The following is a 23,938-nucleotide window of genomic DNA, read 5'->3' on the forward strand; positions in this document are numbered from 1 at the left end:
GGTAGATACAAAGGGACGCTTCTCACAGCACTAGCTCAGGATGGTAACTTTCAGATTTTTTCAATAGCCTTCGCAGTGGTTGACACTGAAAATGATGATTCCTGGCATTGGTTTTTTACGCAACTAAAACTTTTGATTCCTGACGACGAGGGTCTTGCGATAATCTCGGATAGGCATAACTCGATTGGGAAAGCAATTACAAATGTGTATCTGCTTGCTTCTCGTGGAATTTGCACGTACCATCTATATAAGAATATACTGGGACGGTACAAAGGAAAAGATGCATTTCGTCTGGTGAAGAAAGCGGCGAGATGTTTTAGGATGTCTGACTTTACTCAGATTTTCGAGGAGATTGAAGCGATTAATCCAGCACTCCACGGCAACCTCCAAAGGGCTGATGTCCGACTGTGGACGCGTGTTCATTTCCCGGGCGAGAGGTACAATTTGATGACTACGAACATAGCGGAATCAATGAACAGAGCATTGTCGAATGCTAGAGGTCTTAGCATTGTTCGGATATTAGAATCGATACGGGTTATGATGACCAGATGGTTTGCTGAACGAAGAGAGGATGCCAGATCGCAGCGAACCACGCTTACTCGTGGTGTGGAGAAACTACTACATGTAAGTAAGCCTTTAAAAAATTTAGTCAGCCTTTAAATTCATAAGTCAGTCTTTACAGCTCTTAAGTCAGCCCTTAAGATGTACTAAGTCAGTCGTTTCACATTAATTATATATTTTTTAATAGGGTCGTGTAACTGCCGCCAGAGATTTGGCGGTACAGAGGATTGATGATCATCACACTGAAGTTAAATATGGATCTTCCGGCGAGTCTTTGCATGTTGTTAATTTGGTAATGCGAAAGTGCACATGTCGCCGTTTCGAACTCGAGAAATTACCATGTGTACACGCAATCGCAGCGGCGGAGTACATGAATGTTTCTCGTATATCCCTGTGCAGTCCTTACTATACCAGCAATTATTTGGTTAGCGCATACGCTGAATCGGTCATGCCGGTTGATTCAGCGCAACCTGTTCCAGAACTCGTGGCTAACCAACGCTGCTTGCCCCCGACTGTACGTCAACCACCAGGCAGACCGAAGAAAAATAGGATGAAATATGCTTTAGAAGTTGCACTATCAAACAAACGTCCTAGGAAAGAGCACACATGTTCTCGATGTAGACAGAGTGGTCATAATGCGAAAACTTGTCCGATGTAAGCAAGTGTTGTAGGGATTTTCATGTTTTTGAATTACGGCTTAGTTTATGGTTTTAATGTTTTTGTATTACGGCTGATTTGTTGATTTTCATGTTTTTATTACGTCTGGGTTGTTGTAGGGATTTTCATGTTTTTGTATTACGGCTTAGTTTATGGTTTTAATGTTTTTGTATTACGGCTGATTTGTTGATTTTCATGTTTTTATTACGTCTGGGTTGTTGTAGGGATTTTCATGTTTTTGTATTACGGCTTAGTTTATGGTTTTAATGTTTTTGTATTACGACTGATTTGTTGATTTTCATGTTTTTCTTACGTCTGGGTTTTGTAGGGATTTTCATGTTTTTGTATTACGGCTTAGTTTATGGTTTTAATGTTTTTGTATTACGGCTGATTTGTTGATTTTCATGTTTTTCTTACGTCTGGGTTGTTGATTTTAATAGTTAATACTTATGGCCGGGCTGTTATTTTTCATGTCCTTTGGAAAGCATCTCAACGACTCTGATATGCGTAACGGCTGGGTTAGTGTTAACATGGGCTGAGTTTTTGTTTACTAAGGCTGAGTTACCTTTTTAACGGCTGAGTTATTTTGAATTAGTAGTATGAAATAGGATGAAATCTGCTTTAGAAGTTGATAGTGCAACTTCTAAAGCAGATTTCATCATATTTTTCTTATATCATAATGCGAAAACTTGTCCGATGTAAGCAAGTGTTGTAGGGATTTTCATGTTTTTGTATTACGGCTTAGTTTATGGTTTTAATGTTTTTGTATTACGGCTGATTTGTTGATTTTCATGTTTATACTTTAAAAATTCCCGCCAAAAAAAAAGAAGGGTCGTCAGACGACTGAGTTTCACAATGCCAATAAATAAGACTTTCAACTCTATATTTTTACACATTTTCTCTGTCTATCTAAATCAATTTCACCCCTGAGAGAGTAAATGGAATTTTTCCCTCTTCTTGAATTGCCTGAAGAAATTCAGGCGGTAGTGGTTGAACGTGCGGCCCGTAACTCCATCCAAGATCTCTATGGCCTCAAAGCATCGTCGAGGTCGATGAAGGCGTTAGCAGAGCGGCGTGGGGTTTACCATTTCCTCGATGTTTTATCCGTTCCTTGGGGACTCAATATGCCTTCTGAGTTGTTGAAATCTTGCTACGATGAGGGAAATCCAAGCACGCTTTATATAAAAGGTGTACAATTTTTCTACTCCTTGGACCTTCACGAAGAAGGGCTTTCTCTCATGAAGCGTGCAGCAGATGCTGGATATGAGCGTGCTGTGTATACATACGCAATGACTCGAGCAATCTTTGAGGGTGAAGGGAAGTATTTTGATGGTATTCCATTTGAATATGTTGACAGGATCGGTAAACTAGTGCGGTCTGTTAAATGGGGTTGGGGTTTGTGGCATGGTGACTATTTTCGCGACCATAAGGTCCTGTTCATTTGCTTTTTTATGTCATCGTTCTACAGATGCCAATGTGCAAATCTTGTGCAGCGACAATGTCACTGCTTGTGGCACATTGATGTCACTAAGGATGATAACATGTGTAACCGCTGTTTCTGGATCAAAGAGCTCGGCTTGTTCGTACGTGATTTTGAACCGATAAGCCTGTTAAGGGACACAAGGAAGTGGTGAAGATGTAATGTATCGAAACTTATCTTTTTATGTTATTTGCTATTCCAGTATGTTGTATGTCGAGACTAATATTCTATGGCTAAGTTGTTGTTTTCTAATATTTGATTAAATGCTATTTATAGGCTGAGTTAATTGTTTCGTTGGCTAAGTTAAATATATTTGAAGACTGAGTTAATGGTTCCTAAGGCAACGTAAAATCTATTTCGAGGCTGAGTTAATTTTTGTAAGGCTAAGTAAAATCTATTTAAGGGCTGAGTTAATTGTTTCCAAGGCTGCGTTAATTGTTTCTTAGGCTAAGTAAATGCTATTTGAAGACTGAATTATTTGTTTTTACAGCTTAGTTAATTTAATTTCACGGTTATTAAATGATTTGATTAAAACATAGGCCTGAATTAAACCAACCTAACAAGAAACTCCATTAAAGAAAATTTTATTGTCTCGATAGTATAAAGGTCTCGATATTTGTTAGAACCTTGACTTCTTTTCACACGCCTAATATTAATTTTGATTTATTGAAATTCACGTGAAATCCCAACCGTCGCGAATCATGTTTCGACGGAGTTGGCTGAATTATATCTTACTGGCCAATTAGAGTCGAGGAAAACATCGAAAAACTCATGGCAACTGAATTTGATCACGCGCATAATAATGGTCTCGATTTACACTAGTCTGGATAAATGAACCGTCTTGCTGAGTTATTGATGCATAAAAACTGATTTGTGTTAATTTATGTCACGGCTGAGTTATATGAATAGGTAGAAAATAAAACATGATGTGTGTTACATAGTACATAAAATCCGGTCTTAAAAACATAAAAATAAAAGAGAAGTTGATGACATGAGATTAATCATCCAGCATCCATTTTTCATGAAGCTTACACCAGTCAGGGTCGATGACCTTCACAGCTCCCAACTCTGCTTCGGCTTCACAATGCTGAGCGGTAAGTTTCTCCAACTCAGCCACGAGGTCAAATTTGCCTTCGGCCTTGATAATGGCATCAAGCAATTCCATGCGCGCAGCAATAGAATTTACTTTGCTGGAGGCGTCGTTCCATTCAGATTCAGATTGCCTTTGTCCTTGGCCAAGCGGAGAAGCGCCCTGTAATGCTCCGTCGTTTCCATTTTCCCTTTGTTATAACCTTCAACAGCATCCGCTCCATAGACATCCTCCATAGGACGTTTCATCGATCTTTTCGATCCTTCCATTGCCACTTGATCACTTAATGAGGGTTTGGATTTGTGGCATTGTGCGCTTTGTATTTATAGATAAAAAATGATCTATTGGAGTCGTTTGGAAAGCATCTCTTTGATTTTTTAGATTTTAGATAATTCTTATTATTGTTAGTTATAATACATGAGTGCTTGCCGTATCCCTATATGTAAAGACATACTAATAATGAGTCTCGATATTATCATGGCAGCCAAAAATTCTCACACGCATAATAATGTTATTTTCTGATATTTGATTAAATGCTATTTAAAGGCTAAGTTAATTGTTTCCAAGGCTGAGTTAATTGTTTCTTAGGCTAGGTAAATGCTCTTTGAAGGCTGAATTAATTCTTTTTACAGCTGAGTTAATTTTATTTCACGCCTAATATTAATTTTGATTTATTAAATGCCAAGCGTGCCCTTTATCCACGTTATGAGGCTAGGTAAATGCTATTTGAAGACTGAATTATTTGTTTTCACGGCTGAGTTAATTTAATTTTCCGGTCATTAAATGATTTTATTAAAACATACTGACTTATCAAAAGACTGACTTACGGTTTCGGTCAGGTCATAATGATTTTGAACCTTGACTTATTTTCACACGCCTAATAAAGGGCGGCATAATTGATTGAAGCGACTAATATTAATTTTGAATTATTAGTTCGGATAACCACACAATATATAAGAATTATCTTTTTTATTTTAAAATATTTTTTAGATTTTAGATAATTCTTATTATTGTTAGTTATAATACATGAGTGCTTGCCGTATCCCTATATGTAAAGACATACTAATAATGAGTCTTGATATTATCATGGCAGCCAAAAATTCTCACACGCATAATAATGTTATTTTCTGATATTTGATTAAATGCTATTTAAAGGCTGAGTTAATTGTTTCCAAGGCTGAGTTAATTGTTTCTTAGGCTAGGTAAATGCTATTTGAAGGCTGAATTAATTCTTTTTACAGATGAGTTAATTTTATTTCACGCCTAATATTAATTTTAATTTATTAAATGCCAAGTGTGCCCTTTATCCACGTTATGAGGCTAGGTAAATGCTATTTGAAGACTGAATTATTTGTTTTCACAGCTGAGTTAATTTAATTTTCCGGTCATTGAATGATTTTATTAAAACATACTGACTTATCAAAAGACTGACTTACAGTTTCGGTCAGGTTATCGTTTACATAGGACTGAATTAAACCAACCTAACAAGAAACTCCATTAACGAAAATTTTATTGTCTCGATAGTATAAAAGTCTCGATATTTGTTTGAACCTTGACTTATTTTCACACGCCTAATAAAGGACGGCATAATTGATTGAAGCGACTAATATTAATTTTGATTTATTAGTTCGGATAACCACACAATATATAAGAATTATCTTTTTTATTTTAAAATATTTTTTAGATTTTAGATAATTCTTATTATTGTTAGTTATAATACATGAGTGCTTGTCGTATCCCTATATGTAAAGACATACTAATAATGAGTCTCGATATTATCATGGCAGCCAAAAATTCTCACACGCATAATAATGTTATTTTCTGATATTTGATTAAATGCTATTTAAAGGCTGAGTTAATTGTTTCCCAGGCTGAATTAATTGTTTCTTAGGCTACGTAAATGCTATTTGAAGGCTGAATTAATTCTGTTTACAGCTGAGTCAATTTTATTTCACGCTTAATATTAATTTTGATTTATTAAAATTCACGTGAAATCCCAACCGTCGCGAATCATGTTTCGGCTTGAGTTGGCTGAATTATAAATAAGGTACTGAGAACAACCGGACTCTCAACAGTCAATTATTGCACATTTTCTCTATCTCTCTAAATCAATTATAGGCTGAGTTAGTCTAGATGGAATTTTTTCCTCTTCTTGAATTGCCTGAAGAAATTCAGGCGGTAATGGTTGAACGTGCGGCCCGTAACTCCATCCAAGATCTCTTTGGCCTCAAAGCATCGTCGAGGTCGCTGAAGGCGTTAGCAGAGGGGCGTGGGGTTTACCATTTCCTCGATGTCTTATCCGTTCCCTGGGGACTCAATATGTCTTCTGAGTTGTTGAAAGCTTGCTACGCTGAGGGAAATACAAGCACGCTTCATATAAAGGGTGTACAGTTTTCTACTCCTTCGACCTTAAAGAAGAAGGGCTTTCTCTCATGAAGCGTGCAGCAGATGCAGGTTATGAGCGTGCTGTGTATACACACGCAATGACTCGAGCAATCTTTTTGGGTGAAGGGAAGTATTTATCTCGTATTCCAATAGAATCACTTGACAGGATCGGGAAACTAGTGCGATCTGTCAAATGGGCTTGGGGTTTGTGGCACACACCCGAGTTCAAAGAAAGAATGGCCCTGTTCATATCACATATTCTTCCAAAGTTCTACAGTTGCCAATGCGGAAATCCTGTGGAGCGAGACTGTCCCTGCTTGTGGCACATTGATGTCACTAAGAATGACAACATGTGTCCCCACTGTTTGTGGCTCAAAGAGATCGGCTTATTCTTACGTGAATTTGAACCGGTTAGCCTTTATAGGGACACAAGAATATGTATCAGAACTTATCTTTTTATGTTATTTGTTATTCCAGTATGTATGTTATTTTCTGATATTTGATTAAATGCTATTTAAAGGCTGAGTTAATTGTTTCGTTGGCTAAGTTAAATATATTTGAAGACTGAGTTAATGGTTCCTAAGGCAACGTAAAATCTATTTGGAGGCTGAGTTAATTGTTTCTTAGGCTAGGTAAATGCTATTTGAATACTGAATTATTTGTTTTCACGGCTGAGTTAATTTAATTAAAACATACTGATTTATCAAAAGTCTGATTTACGGTTTCGGTCAGGTTATCGTTTACAAAGGACTGAATTAAACCAACCTAACAAGAAACTCCATTAACGAAAATTTTATTGTCTCGATAGTATAAAGGTCTCGATATTTGTTTGAACCTTGACTTATTTTCACACGCCTAATAAAGGGCGGCATAATTGATTGAAGCGACTAATATTAATTTTGATTTATTAGTTCGGATAATCACACAATATATAAGTATCCCTATATGTAAAGACATACTAATAATGAATCTCGATATTATTATGACAGCCAAAAAATCCCACACGCATAATAATGTTCACGATTTTCGATACTGGATTATGAACCACAACTTTTAAAATAATTCTGATGCTGAGTATAACGAAAATTCGAGAAGGTTGAATAATATAATACATATTTACAAAGGCGTGTTAAATACGAAACTTTACATCCCTACGACTCTGATATGCATAACGGCTGAGTTAGTGTTAACAGGGGCTGAGTTATTGATTAATAAGGCTGAGTTACGTTTGAATTAGTGTTAACGGGGGCTGAGTTCATTTTTACTTAGGCTGAGTTACGTTTGAATTAGTGCGAAGTTTTTATACTATAATTCATGTCCTTTGGAAAGCATCTATACAACTCTGATAAGGCTGAATTAGTGCGAAGTTTTCATACTAATGTGGTCGAATTTTTAAGAAAAAAACCAAATCTCATTCAAAAACCGAAATTATCAGGTCCAAACTCTTCAAACATGTCGACAAGAGCAAGCCAAACTCTAGTTATCATCCACTCAGGCTTATCGCCACCCTGCGCCCAACACCTTTTCAACCATCGCATTTGAGATCGAAACATCGTTCTGGCCACCAGATTGAAATGCGTCCATACTAAAAAATTATGTCTCGGATCCCAAGTGTTTCTCCGCTAAAAGAAGAAGATAACAGAATATTAGAAACCCAGCGTTCCTTTAAACATATAACTGCTGTTTAATGGAATATATATACATAATCGGTGCTTACAGGGAGTATAAGAAACCAGCGTTCCTTAAAATGAGCGGGGATGAAGCGGTATGTCGGCCACTCATGAACCCATCCTTCTCGAAGAATATTTGGGATCGCGTGCGAAAGATCATGTAAAAATCTAAACCACGTAACAGAGGTTTTGTCAACGTAGACCCCTGGACCAGGGTTTATAACCGGGAGGCTTTCCCGATCTGCAGAACTTAGAATGGCATTCACACTGCTGGCGAACTTTAATGACCAGCCAGGAACAATCTCCATATCCATATGGTTTAGGTTTTTATAAAGAGTGAATGATATTGGAAAGAGAATGAAAAGGGAAATTGGACATATATAGAGCCCAATGGAAATGCGAATAGTCGCCAAATTCAAAGAATAAAAATTCCTAGTTGCTATCTTATTTCCCCGCCAAACATCAACATTTATCAAACGTGGCGGCCGAGTTATATAGCCTATTACGGCTGATTTAATATTTGGGATTTAGGGTTTAGGGTTTAGGATTTAGAGTTTAGGTTTGTTTATTTAGGGATTTATGTTTAGGATTTGGAATAACGGTGTGATAAATATAACAAATAACATAAATTTAGTCTTAAAATGCGTTGTATATAGTTTAGGAGAGTTGTATTATGATCACACTCTATATCTACATGTAAGGTTTTAACTAACTGCAAGACAACATATACCTCAAGATCATGATCGATTCTAAACTCGTTAATTCAATAAATAAGAGACGTTCGGTTGATTATATATTCACTTATTAGGGAATGTTATAACATTTTTAAGTATAAACATATCAATTATTTTAATTCAGGGTATGGTTTGAGGTATGGCTGAGCTATATCTAACGTAACGACTGACTTAATAAAATAAAACAACATTAAACAACTTAAGGTAATTGGAAAGTCTGATTGAAAATAACAAACACATATTCATTTGGAAAGCTAATTGTTCTCCGCCCTGTTTCCTCCTTTATCGAGGATCTCTGCCGCCATCTTCAACCGTAAACCTTGAATATTTTTATCGTTTATCCCAGCAAAACTTACACCAAGCGCTAGACACTCCACAACTTCAACGCATACACCCCACAATCGCCAATCTGGGTGTTTTGTGGAGTGTACCTTTTGCTCCTCCTCCTGAATGCGAACTTCTTCCTACTCGGGGTTCAGAGATTGGCAGGAATGTTTTGATTCAAAATATCGGGAAGCATAAGCGTTATCGGTTTAAACTCTTCAAGCATTTTCTTCTCACTTTTGGGTGTTACCTCTCCAATGATTGAATCATAGCAATCAACCTTCTCCTTCTTCAGATCCACGTGAAAAGCCACCCAGTGATTTCCTCCGGTTGGAAGACATCCGTACAAGTGATCCACGTGTTCATACCACTTCAAGTTTGTTTGAAAGTTACAGGGAAGCTTACCGTGTACAAGATTTTCATAACCATTCCCTGTGAACTTCATCATATTAGGTTTTATCTTGAACTGCTTGTAATCGTCAACCCACTTCTTCAAGAACCAAGGATCAATGAAGGCAATTCGCTTGGTCCAGAATGGGGTGGGATCTCGCATGGACCTCTTAATGAGGACGTTAATATACGCAGAGATATGCTACCCAATAAATATTAACAAGTCAGCCGTAAACAAATATATAAGTCAGCCTTAATAGAAGATATAAATCAGCTGAAATATAATGTAAAACTCTGTCGTAATTATAGACTTACATCATCAAACAACCATCCATATTGGCTATGCGGCCACGGTCTTTCAAGGATGAGTATGATGTAGAAGTCACCCTCACGAGCGGCGGATCTTACAACTCTTTTCTTTGCTGGTGCTGGTGGTTTGGGTGGAATTCTCGAGATGTGTTGCATAAGTTTATCCAATACAATCGGATCAACAGGTGCTAGAGGGTCATATATTGCTGATGAAGGCTCAACATTATTCCTCATGCACGTCGTTCCATTGTCTCCAATGTACGGAAAAACTGGTTTTGAAGAACCTTCAGACAATGCAAACCCTTGTGGAGATAATTTAACCGTTTTCTCCCGATATTCCTTTACTATAGCAGATCTAATCAATTCCTGACTCTACATAGGCGACTCCGGCAAGATTTCATTCTCCTCCGCAAGAACTTCGTCGGTCATTACAGCAAATTCACTGTCCTCTACAGAATATTCAACCTTGCATCTTTTTACATTGGCACGCGGTGTAGTTATATTCTTTCTCTTCTCATTATCGGCTTCTTGATTCTTTAACTCAGCCTGTTCTTCATTCATTAACTCAGCCTGTGTTGGTTTCTTTAACTCAGGCTGTTTTTGCTTCATTGAGGCAGCTGCTTTTCTCTTAGCGGCAGCTTTCTCCTTCCTCTTCAACACAGCCTCTGCTTGCACAGATTTTTTCTTATCTTCTGCATCCTCATCCTTTATAATACGGTTGCGCGTGGAGCGGCGACGTAAGTCTTCAGCCTTAGTTGCCTTTGCAGGAGAAACATATAGGAAATCAAGAACATTAGCACCCTCATCTTCAGCATGTGTTCCAAACTCCTTAGCCAAAGTTTTTTTCATCCCTCTCTCCTTATCAAGCTCGTTGGACAAATTGTTTCTAGGTCCCATATCCTTTCCAGGGGTTTCAGCTAACAGTGGACTACAGACAGACTTCTGCCGGGTATTAGGCTGCGGTGATGACAACGGTTCAGGTTGTTGGTCGGCGGCGACGTTTGAGAGGTTATCTTTGTTTTGGGGATTTTTTCCTATCCCCATAACTTTCAGACGCTCCTCCACTGCAACTTTCACCATGTCATCTATCGACTTCTGGTCCACCAATGGTTTTTTAAATCGCGCGTCCATCAGGACAAATTTTTTGGAAAGTTTATCCAGAGTACTCGCAATGGCCATCAGACTCGCGTTGTTCCCCGAATCTTTATTACCTTCCTCTTCGCTTGAACCCTTTCCCGTTGCAGCAGCTTCACCCTCATTGGTCTTAACTTTATTCTGCTTCTTAGTGGGTGGCTCAGCTTTCTTCTTCTTTTCGTTACCCTTCCCCTCCGCATTTCCATGCACTTCCCAAAAACCTTTTACAAATCTACCTGCATGTATGTCTGTTATCAAGTTAACGAGTTGTGGGTCGTCAGGTTGACACGACCATTCAGGCAACAACTCTTCGATTGACTCCTTCGAAACCATTCTCCTAACACGCACCTGTAACACCAGGTCATAATATAACTCAGCCACCAAATAAACACAACACTCAGCCATTAAGTCTAATAAATCAGCCATTTAAGAAATCAAAACGCAGTGTTACACCTTACCTGGCTATGTTGTTTTATCTCGGCAGACAACAAGTTTTCGAAATTTGCACGAGTACGCTTTCCACCCCATCGTAAAAGTGGAACGTCTTCATTATTCACCACTCTCCCAAAACACTCGCCAAAGCAGACGATGGATTCATACGCCCAAATCAATAACGCATCCTTTAGGCCGCTTAATGTGTATGAACCCATTTCTGGAGCCAACGTTTTAATAGAGTCAATGAGAACTTCGTATGCAGTCCGACCCCATGGATACGACTTCATGGCTTCATCGTCAAACACTCTTTTGGCACTTTCAAATGGCACCCGAGAATTTTGATGCAAACAATAAAGTACCATGTGTTGAAGAACTAATAGCCCTAGCCATTTACGCTCTTCAAATGTCCAACTCGTGCAGACCTCTATTGAGTTCTTCAGTTCATCCAACGTGGGTCCCCTCCCAAGCGACACCTTCAGCTTCACCCAAAACGGTTTGTATTTATCAGGATCAGGTTCAAAACTTTCTGTTGGCAATGGACCAGTGTTTAACCCAGTTATCTCACCAAATTCTACCAAGCTAAACCTGATAGGCTCATCAACCACCAGACTCCATATCTCCTTCCTATGTACTCGCAGCTGTCTACATAGTAGATAGTGTACTGTTCTACCAGACCACACGCTTCGGCGTTCAACTAGCCTAGCAACTACTCCAATGGGAGAGTTCACCAGTGCTTTCCATACATCTTCTCCTAGTGTTTCTATAATATGAGGTAAATCTCGTGAACGGAAATTGTGATTAATGTCTTTATTTTCTAGGTTAGAAGACCCTACAGGATAAAGTCTTGGAGGGTAACCCCGTGATTTAACATCAGAAACATCCATCTGAACAAATAAACAAACAATAACTCAGTCACGACATATAACAATAACTCAATGAATATAACAATAACTCTGCCACAACATTAAAATAACTCAGACACAACATAACAATAACTCAGGGAAAACATAATAATAACTCAGGGAAAACATAACAATAACTCTGCCACAACATAACAATAACTCAGCTACAACACAACAATAACCTAATCACAACTACACCCTAACTCACTCAAAACACAGCCCTAACTCACTCGAAACAACACCCTAACTCACTCGAAACAAAACCCCAAATCAATATTTAACGTCGCGACATCCTACCGAAAAGACGAACTTGTAGATATGAATGCGGCGAAGACGATTTCGTACAAACGAACGATAACGATAACGATAACGGAGATCTCACAGTTATTTTTAGGAAGAGGAAGTAGACACAATGTCGACGGCGATTTCGTATCCTTGCGGTTCCTTCTCCGTTTACGACAATGTTTTTTTTTCTAATTGTTAGGTCAATCAATGTTACTGGTTGATGAGACTATCTGAGCATAAAAGTAAATAAAACTAACCAAAGGCTATTTATGTCATTTACCAGAGGTAACAAAACATTCTCGCTTTTATCAATTTAATTTAACGGCTGAGTTATATATTAATAAACGCATAGTTTTGTTTACATACGACTGAGTTAAAACAACTTAAAAGTTAATAAAGGTTGAGTTACATAACACGCGAAAGCTGACTTATGATGACAAAACATGACTAAACAGAGAAGTAGTAGTAGCAAAGTATCACCATTCCAGCCACACAAACAACCACATTCCTCAAACACTGATTCTCACTCAAACATTCGCCTCCTTTTCTCTCAGATTCTGTCTTTACTCCATTCGCCAACCGAGCAACGTTAACTCGCAACTCCGAGATGTCTCTATTCATGCCATTTATCACTGCCTTAATATCTTCAACCTCTTCCACCAAGCACTCATCCGCCCATTTGAATAAATGACTCTGTTTTCACCAATGTAACCAGATCTAAGTATTACGTTTCCGAACATGGGAAATAAGAACCAGAACTAACCTTATGATATCCTTTTGCACAGCAATAGTACAATCTTCCTGGATTTGTTTCGCTTCCAGATGTAAAAATGTCAGATGGTGCACCACACCAACACTCTTTCGGCGTTCCTCTTTCCGTATTCCTACGTCGTCTGTAATAATTTCCTGAGGTGAAGGATGAGGAAGACATTGTTAAAATAGATTTCAAAGTCCTTGGAAACTAAAAATTGTTTTACTTTGTAAGAAGAGATACGACATCACAGATATAATACTATTAAATATATAAAATACAATATAATATCAGTGTCTCGATATTGTAAATGAAACATATATATAAAAACTCGTAAAATGAGTCTCGATATTATCATGGCAGCCAAATTTTCCCACGCGCATAATGATGGAACTTCCCATATTCCGCCTCTTAAAATTAAATCGATGCTGGGTTATTTAAATACAATGATGACCGAGTTATTTAAATACGATATGCCTGACTTATTTAAATAAAATGATCGCTGAGTTATACCTTAATTATATTAGATATGTGGCCGAGATAATATTCACAAACAGAAATAATGCGTTTCAAAATACAATTACGGCTGAGTTATTGAAACAAGTTATGGCTGAATTATATAAAATGTGTGGCCGAGATTACATTTAAACTAGTTGCGGCTGAATCATTGAAACAAGTTATGGCTGAAATAATGAAGTTCAAAATACAGACACGAAAAGACTTTCAGGAACCAAAATTATCTGGACCAGACTCTTCAAACATGTGGCAGAGATTACATTCAAACTAGTTGCGGCTGAATCATTGAAACAAGTTATGACTGAAATAATGAAGTTCAAAATACAGACACGAAAAGACTTTCAGGAACCAAAATTATCTGGACCAGACTCTTCAAACATGTGGCAGAGATCAAGCCAAACGCTGGTTAGCATCCAAGTTGGCTTCTCGCCTCCTTCCAACCAAGTCCACCTCAAATGGCGCATCTGACAACGAAATAGACTTCTGGCCACAAGATTAAAATTACGCCAAACTGTCAAATGATGCCTTCGATCCCATGTGTTTGTCCGCTACGGCAAACAAAAAATACAAAGATTACAGACCGATGGTATATATTAATATATATGAACAAATGTCGGGCCTTACAGCGAGTTGAAGAAACCATCGTTCTTTAAAATGATCGGGAATGTCGCAGTATGTCGGCCATGCATGAACCCATCCTTCTGCAAGAATCGTCGGGATGACCAGGGAGAGATCAGTTAAAAATTTAAACCATGTAGGGCTGGTTGTGTCAAGCAAGTCACACGAACCAGGGTATAGAACAGGGAGGTTTTCACGATTTGCAGAGCTTAGTATCGCAAAAACACTGTTCTCTAACCTCTCTGAATTTTCAGGAACAATCGGCATGGCTTTTGATGGGGATAGAGAGATATTGTTTAGGTTTTTTCTAGAGAGATAAAGGCGTAAAAAAGGGTATTAGAGAGGGCACTATATATAGAGAAACATAGAACGTGAAACGGCGGGAATTGAAATTTCTCAAAATTCATTTATCTTATTTCCCGCCAAACGACAACATTTAACAAACGTGGCGGCCGAGTTATATAGCCTATTACGGCTGATTTAATATTTGGGATTTAGGGTTTAGGGTTTAGGATTTAGAGTTTAGGTTTGTTTATTTAGGGATTTATGTTTAGGATTTGGAATAACGGTGTGATAAATATAACAAATAACATAAATTTAGTCTTAAAATGCGTTGTATATAGTTTAGGAGAGTTGTATTATGATCACACTCTATATCTACATGTAAGGTTTTAAGTAACTGCAAGACAACATATACCTCAAGATCATGATCGATTCTAAACTCGTTAATTAAATAAATAAGAGACGTTCGGTTGATTATATATTCACTTATTAGGGAATGTTATAACATTTTTAAGTATAAACATATCAATTATTTTAATTCAGGGTATGGTTTGAGGTATGGCTGACTTTTATCTACCTTAACGGCTGCTTTATGAAGACGAATCGGCTGACTTATTAAATATTTCCCTATTTTAGGGTATGGTTTGAGGTTTGGCTGAGCTATATCTAACGTAACGGCTGCGTAATTTAAACAAGGTGGCTGAGTTACGATAAACAAATCATAACTTTAAGTCAAGTACAAAATATCTAGCCATAAGTCATACAAAACTCATCTTCATTCATCGCCAAACGACCCTACCAAACTACAACTTCCTTCATTGAAGACATCTGCTGCCATCTTCATTCTCAGACCTTGAATATTTTCATCCAATATCCCATCAAAAGCTACACCAAGCGCTAGACACTCGACGAACTTCAATGAATACACTCCACAGTCGCCTCTCAGGTTGTTTTGTGGAACAATACGTTTTGTTCTTCGTCTGAATACAAACTCTTTCTTGGTAGGGACTCGGATATCATCAGGAATAAGGGCATTCAGAATCGCAGGGATCATACGAGTAAGCGGCCCAAAGAAATTTAGCATTCTCAGATCACTTTCGAGTGTTTGCTCTCCAACGATTGAATCATAGCAATCAACCTTCTCTTTATGCAGATCCGCGTGAAAACCCACCCAATGATTGCCGCCAGTATTAAGCACTCCGTACAAGTGATCTACATCTGTAAACCACCGCAACTTTGTCTGAATGTCTGTGGGGATCAAACCGTTTGCTAACCCCTCGTAACCACTTCCTTTGAATTTGACCATTTCCGGTTTGACTTCGAACTCCTTATAATCGTGAACCCATGATTCAAGGAACCAAGAGTCTATAAAGGCAACGCGCTTGGACCAGAATAGGCTGGGATCTTGTTTGGACCTTTGAATGAGGACTCTAATATACGAAGCAATATGCTGCACAGATAATATATAACTCAGCTGTACCATACTTATAACTTAGCCGTAAAGTAAATATAACTCTGCTGCATACTTACATTTTGAACCAGCCATCCATATTCTTTGATGGGCCAAGGTCTTGGAGTGATGAGAATTCTGTAGAACTCAATATCCTCGTGAGCTTCTCCATGTGGAATTTCCCTGATAATTTAACACAACTCAGTCTCTGCAAAATCTTTTTATTAGCTAAAATCAACGAAATGGTGCAAAAGTCCTTACTCGTGTGGCTTTAGGTGTTGCAAAAGATTATCCCTTTTAACCGGATCAACAGGTCCTAAGGGATCATATATTGCAGGTGAAGGTTCAAAACCTTTCTCATGCACGTCGTTACATTGTCTCCGATGTGGGGAAATGGTACAGAAGGACCAAATTCCGCACTCATTTGAGACCCATCTGGAGATAATTGAACAGCTTTCAGCCGATACTCCTTTATTCTTCCACACCTTTTCCTTTCATCTTCCTCCACATCAGATTCCGGCCACAGTTCGTCTGAATACTTGGTGTTCTTAATTTGCTTAGTCGGAATGGGTATTCTTATTGTACCACTGCGAGTCCTTTTTGAAGCAGGAATATCCTTCTTTGAGTCAGCCTCTTCTTGCTTCTTCTTCTTCTTTAAATCAGCCTCTTCTTGCTTCTTTTTCTTCTTTAACTCAGCCTCTCCTTTCTTCTGCTTCTTCTTTAACTCAGCCTCTTCTTGCTTCTTCTTCCTCTTCAACTCAGCTTCTTCTTGCTTCTGCTTCTTCTTTAACTCAGCTTCATTCCTCTCCAAATCAGCCGCTAAGTTATTTCTTTTCCCTAAGCCCCTGCAACCGCGTCCGAATGGTGGTTCCTTACCAGGAGAATCAGAGACCAAATCAGCATTTGTTGCATCGGCATTACCAAACGCCGAATCCAAGTTCTTTTTCACCCCAGCAGCCTTATCCCTGACAACCTTCGAATTCAGCTTTGCTCCCATACCTTTCGCATCAGCTTTAGCAATATCATCTGCCAGATTCTTCTCAGATTGGCCTTTATCAGGGGTCTTTTGCGGTTGGCTGTCTTCGGACTGTTTATCAATAGGGGTCTTAGATGCAGGTTGACCACTATTGGAGTCCGGCTGTCGGTTGTCTTCTGAGACCATCACGTTTTGACCATCAGGTTGACCACTATTGGACTCCGGCTGTTGGTTGTCTTCTGAGACCATCACGTGTTGACCTTCAGGTTGACTACTATTGGACACCCCCAAAACTCTCAGACGCTCTTCAACTGTAGTTTTCACTGTATCTCCAATGGTATCCAAAAGGCCTTGGGAAAAAAATCCAAACTTGGTGTCGTATTCTGTTAATCTCGAGTCAAATTTTCGGTCCAACTTCTCGAGATGAGCAACTATGTTCAGCAGAACCGCTTCGCTACGACCCTTCTCCTTTGCACTCTCCTTCTCCTCTACAACAGCAGTTTCACCCTCATTGATTTTCACCTCCTTCTGTTTCTTACCTTTCTTCTGCTTCTTTGAGGGTGGCTCAGCCTCTGACGAAACTCCAGCCTTCGTTTTTTTGTTCTTCTCATTCGATTGCACATAAAAATCTCTAACAAACCTATCTGCATGTATATCTTTAATTAGGTTATCAAGTTGTGGGTCATCTGCTTCATCCTTCCACTGAGGAAACAGCTCTTCTAGACCCTCCTTCATCACCATTTTCCTCACACGCACCTACAACACAAAAACATAAATCAGTCATTAAAATTAACAACTCAACCATAAAATAATCCAATAACTCAGACATTACATTACAGGATTCATATGTCTGATTTAAACCTTACCGTTCCATGATCATTCATCTCCTTAGCTATTGTAGTAGCAAGACTTGCACGAGTACGACTTCCACCCCATCGCAAAAGCGGAATTTCGTCTGGATTCACTTTTCTGCCATAAAGCTCTCCGAACACTGTGACAGATTCATACGCCCAAACCAATACCACGTCCTTGAAGCCGCTAAGGGTGTACGACCCTCCTTGTGGATGCAACAACTTGATAGAATCAACAAGAAATTCATAGGCAGTCCGACCCCAAGGATAAGTCATCAGGGCGTCATCATCGAATACTCTTTTTGCACTTTCAAAGGGTATTCTTCAATTATGATGCAAGCCATAATGTCCAATGGCTTGAAGAAACAACAGCCAATACCATTTTCGCTGATCAGCACTCCAGAATGGACACTCCGTTAAAGCTTCTATAAGTTCATCAAACTTGGGTCCGTACCCAAGCGGCACTTTCAACAACTCCCACAACACTTTGTAATTCTCTGGATCAGGTTCAAAACTTTCTTCTGGCAGTGGATTTGTGTTTAAACCCGTGATCTCACCAAATTCTATTAAGCTAAACCTGAGAGGTTGATCAACAATGAGAGACCAAATCTCCTTCTTATAGACTCGCAGCTGTCTACAAAGTAGATAATGTACAGTCTTACCAGACCACACCAATTTGCTCTCAGCCAGTTTAGCAATCAATCCAACAGGATACGTCTTCAGATTATCCCACACATCTATTCCAATTGCTTGTCTAAGTCGAGGGATCTCAGAAAAATGGCTATTCGTATTAATGCTTTTGTTTTCAAAAATAGAAGCCGCTTCAGGGTAAGTCTTGGAGGGTAATCCCTTGCTAGATCTTCGGAAACATCCATCTGATCAAAAAAGACATATATAACATATCAATGATAAATCAGAAGAAAGACATAAAATAAACAAGCCACAAAACATAACTCAGCCATCATTACATAAATAAATCAGTCTCAAAGAATACTAAATCAGTCACAATTACCTTCTATAAATCAGTCGTTAAGGATCCTAAATCAGCCGTAACGAATACTAACTCAAACTCAGACAAAACATATATCTAACTCACAGCATTAATTATACTCACTCAAATACTCGAAAAACTCAGAGCAAAGCCTCGAAATATACCAGAGAATACGATTACAAAGATTTGAGGAGACAACCAATCTGAAGAAGAAGCTTACGGACACACGATTTCAGAGAAACGGAGACTAGAGAAGAAGATTACGGAGATTATTTCAGAGAAGCCGCTTTGCCGAGAAGAGTTGTAGTGAACACGATTTCGAAAACAGTTAGGGTTTAGTGGGAGAACAGTCTCGGAGAAGTTAATGATCGTCGTTTGATTTTCCTTCGGGTTAAGTGACGTGGTATCATTACTTCTGATGTGGATTTTCAAATTAAAATTAATCACAACTAAAAAAAAATAATAAAGGGCTTAAACAGTAATTTACTAGGGTTCTAAAAACACTCTAGTTATTTTCAAAAGATTTGTATTAGTCTAGTCATTACCTCACTTTTTTGTATTAGTCTAATCATTTTCTCTATATTTTATTGTACCTATTTATGTAAGGATACCATACTATTTGGCATAATCTTAAATATATAATTGCCATTTATCACAATTATGTTAATTAGTAACTCTAAAAACCAAACTTTATATAATAAAATATCATTTTCTTAACTGAAAAAGAGAAATCACATTAGTTAGAAAGATTCTAAACAATTTATTTTTCTTAATTATAGATTTTTTTAATACTATTAAATTCTACTTTTAATAATTATAAAATTTCTTAGTTGTAGAAAAAAAACATCTTAATTATAAAACAGTTTTAACTATAATCCTAACACTATTTAATATGCCAAAGTTTTAAGTTATTTTCAGATGTTCTCTTCTTTTAATTTATTCATACATTTTCCTTAGGCAGATATAATAGGACAAACTGTTAGTGTTAGATTTTTTACAAGAATCTAATGCTAAGAAAAACACTTCAAAAATCTATTATATATTAAGAAATACAATATAAGTTAATAAATAATGAATTTTAAAAATGTTTCTCAAATTATTTATTTGCAGGTGATTACTGGGTTTTCAAAAATTAAAAAAAAAATCCAAAATAACTAAGAAAAACAATCAAATTATAAAATTATAATCATAAATAAAAATGCCAACCATAATTAACTTTCTACACCAAACTTAAACATAATAGTATTATACAAACAAATAAAATAAATATTAATAAACAATATTATGTTTTTGTTTTTAACATAATGGTATCAAATAGTGAAAACATCGCAACTCAACAAGTTATAAATAACAATCTTAACATAAAACTATACAAACAAAAAATAAAATAAATAAATATTAATAAACAATGTTATATTTTTGTTTTTAACAAATACTAGGTGGTTGCCTGCAATTTTGCTAATATTAATATTTTATGAAAACACACTTCCTATGTATCAATGTAAGTGGTGTTTAAAGTTTTTGCATATTTCCTATATATTAATTGAGAAATATTACAACTTTATTTTGTATCCATAGGTCATTACTATGATGATTCTTATAATCATTAGAGAAATATGTTGGTTCATTCGAATTATATAATAAGCTATTGATTAAATTAAGCATAAATTCATTATTAATGTTATTCATTATTTTCTTAAATAAAAATTACAGAATTGCCTAATGTAGATAAAGTATATATGACAATTAATGATTATGAATAATAAATATTTAATAAAAATTAGTATATTATCTATCATATTTGTTTAATTTTAAACTATTAAAATAAATTAAACAACCACAATAACCATATAATAAAATTTTTGATTTTTTTTTGTATATGTTATATTTTGAATTTTTAAAAACGATTATAAATTATTAAAATCGTTAAAAGTCTCAAATTCAAATTTTGTGATCCAGGGTTTAAAATTTTTTTTATGACAAAATACAAAAGATGACAAAATCATATAAGTAAAAAGTCTAATTTAATCAATTATTAAGAATAATATATATATAGATATATATATATATATATATATATATATATTTAAATTAAACTATAAACCATATAAAATACATAAATATTTTAGTTTCGAAATTTTCTTGAAACAATTTTTCTGATAAAAGCTTTGAATGAATATTGACAACTTAATTTTGAAAAAAAAATATAAATTACTAAAACTATTAATGATCAAAAACCCATAAGAGTAGGAAACATCATTTAAGAGACATTAATATTAAAAATATACTATGTATGTTAATATCATTTAAATTTAATTACATATCCTATCAAATAGAAAAAAAATATTATTGTTTAGATAATAAAAATTGATTTATATGTTTGCACCAATTTATTTATATATGTAATAGTTGTTGACTTTTAATTATTCAATATTTATTTATTATTTCATAATATATAAAAACATATAATACATAAAATAATTTATATATATATATATAATGTTCATCCCACGCAAGGTGCGGATCTTAACCTAGTGAATTAAGAAAATTCAAACTTTCACATAATTTATTTTGGTTATATAAAAATATCATTAAATGAAACTTGTTCAACCAATAAGAAAAATACAGTATTTTGTAATTGGTCAAAAAATTCAAATCCTATTAAATTCTATCTAAAATAGTTAAAAGCTTAAAAAATCATTTTCTTTAAAGTGAAAAAAAAATCTTTAAACATCACTTAGTGATACGGAGGGAGCAATATAGTATATCTTCATGAAACTAAATTACTTTTATTATTAAAAATTATATGTTAATTTTATTTGAAACTAAAATGTTGAGTGTAAACATATGAAATTTATAATGTAACAAAAAGTCATTTTATGTCAAATATAATTAAAAAATTGAAGTAAACGTTAATATTTTTAACATAAACATAGCAATCATTAAGTCGAATAGATAACCAAACGTCAAACCCTTGACATTAATAAAAAGGAAATTTGCACAAATACCACATTCATAGTATCACTTTTCATGTTTACACTAATCACTTTAATTCTCATTTTTAATTATCGGTAAAAGATGCTTATACCCCTATGGTTAACTAATCTAGACTTAAGATTTAGAGTGGAGAGAGTATGGTTTTTGAAATGTGAAATTTAGGATTCTAATAAATATATAAATAAATACTTAAAAATATATATTAAAATTTTTTAAAAATAGTTTCATACATAATTTTCGAATTTCAAAAAGAAATTTTAAAAATACAATAAAAAACAATTTCAAAAAAGAAAATTCAAAAAAATTTTAAAAAATTTCGAATTTGAAAAAGTATAATTCAAAACTATATAAAAAGTATATTTTTTAAATAATGATTTATTATATATACAAATAACAAGGGTATAAGAGTCTTTTGCCACTTAATGAAAAATGTACTTTTGAAAATGTCTTTTTAGTGATGGTACACTAAAGTTAAAAAGTGATACCATGAAAGTGGTAAACATAAAATTTCTCCTTAATAAAAAGGAGACCTGACTAAAATAACTCTAGTTTATGTGTTATTGTAATATTGTGTATAGGGTAAAAAATGAATATATATATATATATATATATATATATATATACTACAAAAAAACATATTTTTACGAAGGCAGTATTCGTTGTAAATTCGTCGTAAACGAGGTGTTACGACAAATTAACCTCGAAAGACGTTTCGTTGTAAAACGTCCGACGTAACAGAGGTTTCGTCGTAAACGACTTGTTACGTTTACGACGAAATAAATTCCTCGTAAAGAGCAGGGCAAGTATTCGTCGTAAACTCCACGTAAGATTTCGTGGTAAACTCCACGTAACGATTTCGATGTAAAAGCACACGTAAATACTTTCGTTGTAAAGAACACGTAAACATTTCGATGTAAAACCCTCGTAAATCTTTCGATGTTAATCACTCGTAAACATTCGATGGAATGTTTGGAGTTTACATCGATTCTTATTATTAATATATAATAAATTTGAATTTATTTAATATTCAGAATTTCAAATATTTTAAATTTTAAAACCAAATATGAAAATGAAAAACATATTTCAAAAAAGCATTTAAAAGTCATACAATAATATTTAAACTCATAATACAAACATAAATATAAAAAAAACTACATATCCTCGAAGTAGTCGGTGGGGTTGCTCGGCTGTTGACGGTTTGGATCGGACTCTTGGGGATCTCGTACTGGCAACCCAAGAGCGGCTCGTCTCTCACTCAACATTCTCTGCATAACCGGGTTTCCCACGGCCATCAAAAAGAGAGTCTAAACGAACCTGCTGGCTATCCATTCGAGCTTTCATCTGAGAAGTCTATTCATCCCTTCTTGAAGTATATGACGAAGTTGCCCTTGCAACTTCGTTAACAGAGCCTATACCGACTATCCGTCCCTTCTTTTTATGAGTCACCTATAAAATTAAAACATATATTAATATAGTTAATTATGTTAAAATATTAAAAATAATGTAAACAAAATTTTTAAGTTGTACCTCTTCGAAGATTATGTCAGCGTCTTCGGTGGTCAATGTGACGGGTAATCCATCGGGAGACTGCTGGGTTAGTTGCGTCTCCCGTTCTTCAATCCGAGCAGCCACTACTTGGAAGAGTTTCTCAGATGCAGGATCCACAAAAACTCCGTTGATGTGGCATGAATCATCTTGAATAGCTCAGACAGAGATGGTAAGACTCCCGTCTTCTCTAACTACAAAAAAAAAAAAATATTAAAATTTAAATTAATTGAAAATTTTAAAATAAATATTAAAAACAAAACTTACAGCTTCTAGACGGATTACTGCATGAGGTTTTTGTCCGGTTCTCTGAAGAGGGGTGCTCCCAATAAGCGATGAGGCCATCGCACACATCCTTCGTGAGCTCAGTGGGCTTTCCCTCATACCCGTAGATCTCCCACTTGTCCTTCCAATCGGAGACTGTGTTGCAAAAGCGGGTCTTTGCCTTTGCAACGAATTCCGCCTTCATCCTCTCGGTGATTCCCAAAGACCAATCTCATTTTTGCTGAAACACAAAAATTTTGAAGAAATTACAATTAATAATAAATATTTTAAAATAAAAAATAATATTTAAAAGTGGAAATTTAATTAAATTTAAAAATTTT

The 23,938-nt window shown here is 35.8% G+C and overlaps 2 protein-coding genes across 2 annotated transcripts; both read right to left on the reverse strand.

Moving 5' to 3' along the window:
* Window positions 1-9,972: 9,972 nt before the first annotated feature.
* LOC106442901 lies at window positions 9,973-13,287 on the reverse strand. Its single transcript, XM_048755446.1, has 4 exons — window positions 13,120-13,287; window positions 12,837-13,049; window positions 11,193-12,053; window positions 9,973-11,082 (listed from the first exon to the last, which is right to left on the reverse strand). Exons 1-4 carry the CDS (start codon window positions 13,285-13,287, stop codon window positions 9,973-9,975), a joined length of 2,352 nt encoding a protein of 783 aa, XP_048611403.1.
* Window positions 13,288-15,298: 2,011 nt separating this feature from the next.
* LOC106442902 lies at window positions 15,299-18,762 on the reverse strand. The gene is made up of 6 exons (XM_013884526.2): window positions 18,738-18,762; window positions 18,180-18,675; window positions 17,816-18,107; window positions 16,747-17,705; window positions 16,054-16,156; window positions 15,299-15,973 (listed from the first exon to the last, which is right to left on the reverse strand). Exons 1-6 carry the CDS (start codon window positions 18,760-18,762, stop codon window positions 15,299-15,301), a joined length of 2,550 nt encoding a protein of 849 aa, XP_013739980.2.
* Window positions 18,763-23,938: the final 5,176 nt, after the last annotated feature.

This window comes from Brassica napus, chromosome C4 (genome assembly GCF_020379485.1).
Source record: "Brassica napus cultivar Da-Ae chromosome C4, Da-Ae, whole genome shotgun sequence".
NCBI lineage: Eukaryota > Viridiplantae > Streptophyta > Magnoliopsida > Brassicales > Brassicaceae > Brassica > Brassica napus.

Coding starts and splice junctions, on each gene's coding strand:
- LOC106442901 (XM_048755446.1), bottom strand. CDS start 13,287: ATGTCTTCCTCATCCTTCACCTCAGGAAATTATTACAGACGACGTAGG. Junction 13,050..13,119: donor GTGCAAAAGGATATCATAAG/GTTAGTTCTGGT, acceptor TGGTGAAAACAG/AGTCATTTATTCAAATGGGC. Junction 12,054..12,836: donor TTGTTTGTGTGGCTGGAATG/GTGATACTTTGC, acceptor TTATTTGTTCAG/ATGGATGTTTCTGATGTTAA.
- LOC106442902 (XM_013884526.2), bottom strand. CDS start 18,762: ATGGCTGAGTTATGTTTTGTGGCTT. Junction 18,676..18,737: donor TGAGTTATGTTTTGTGGCTT/GTTTATTTTATG, acceptor TTTTTTGATCAG/ATGGATGTTTCCGAAGATCT. Junction 16,157..16,746: donor GAGTTAAAGAAGAAGCAGAA/GCAAGAAGAAGC, acceptor TTAAATTATCAG/GGAAATTCCACATGGAGAAG.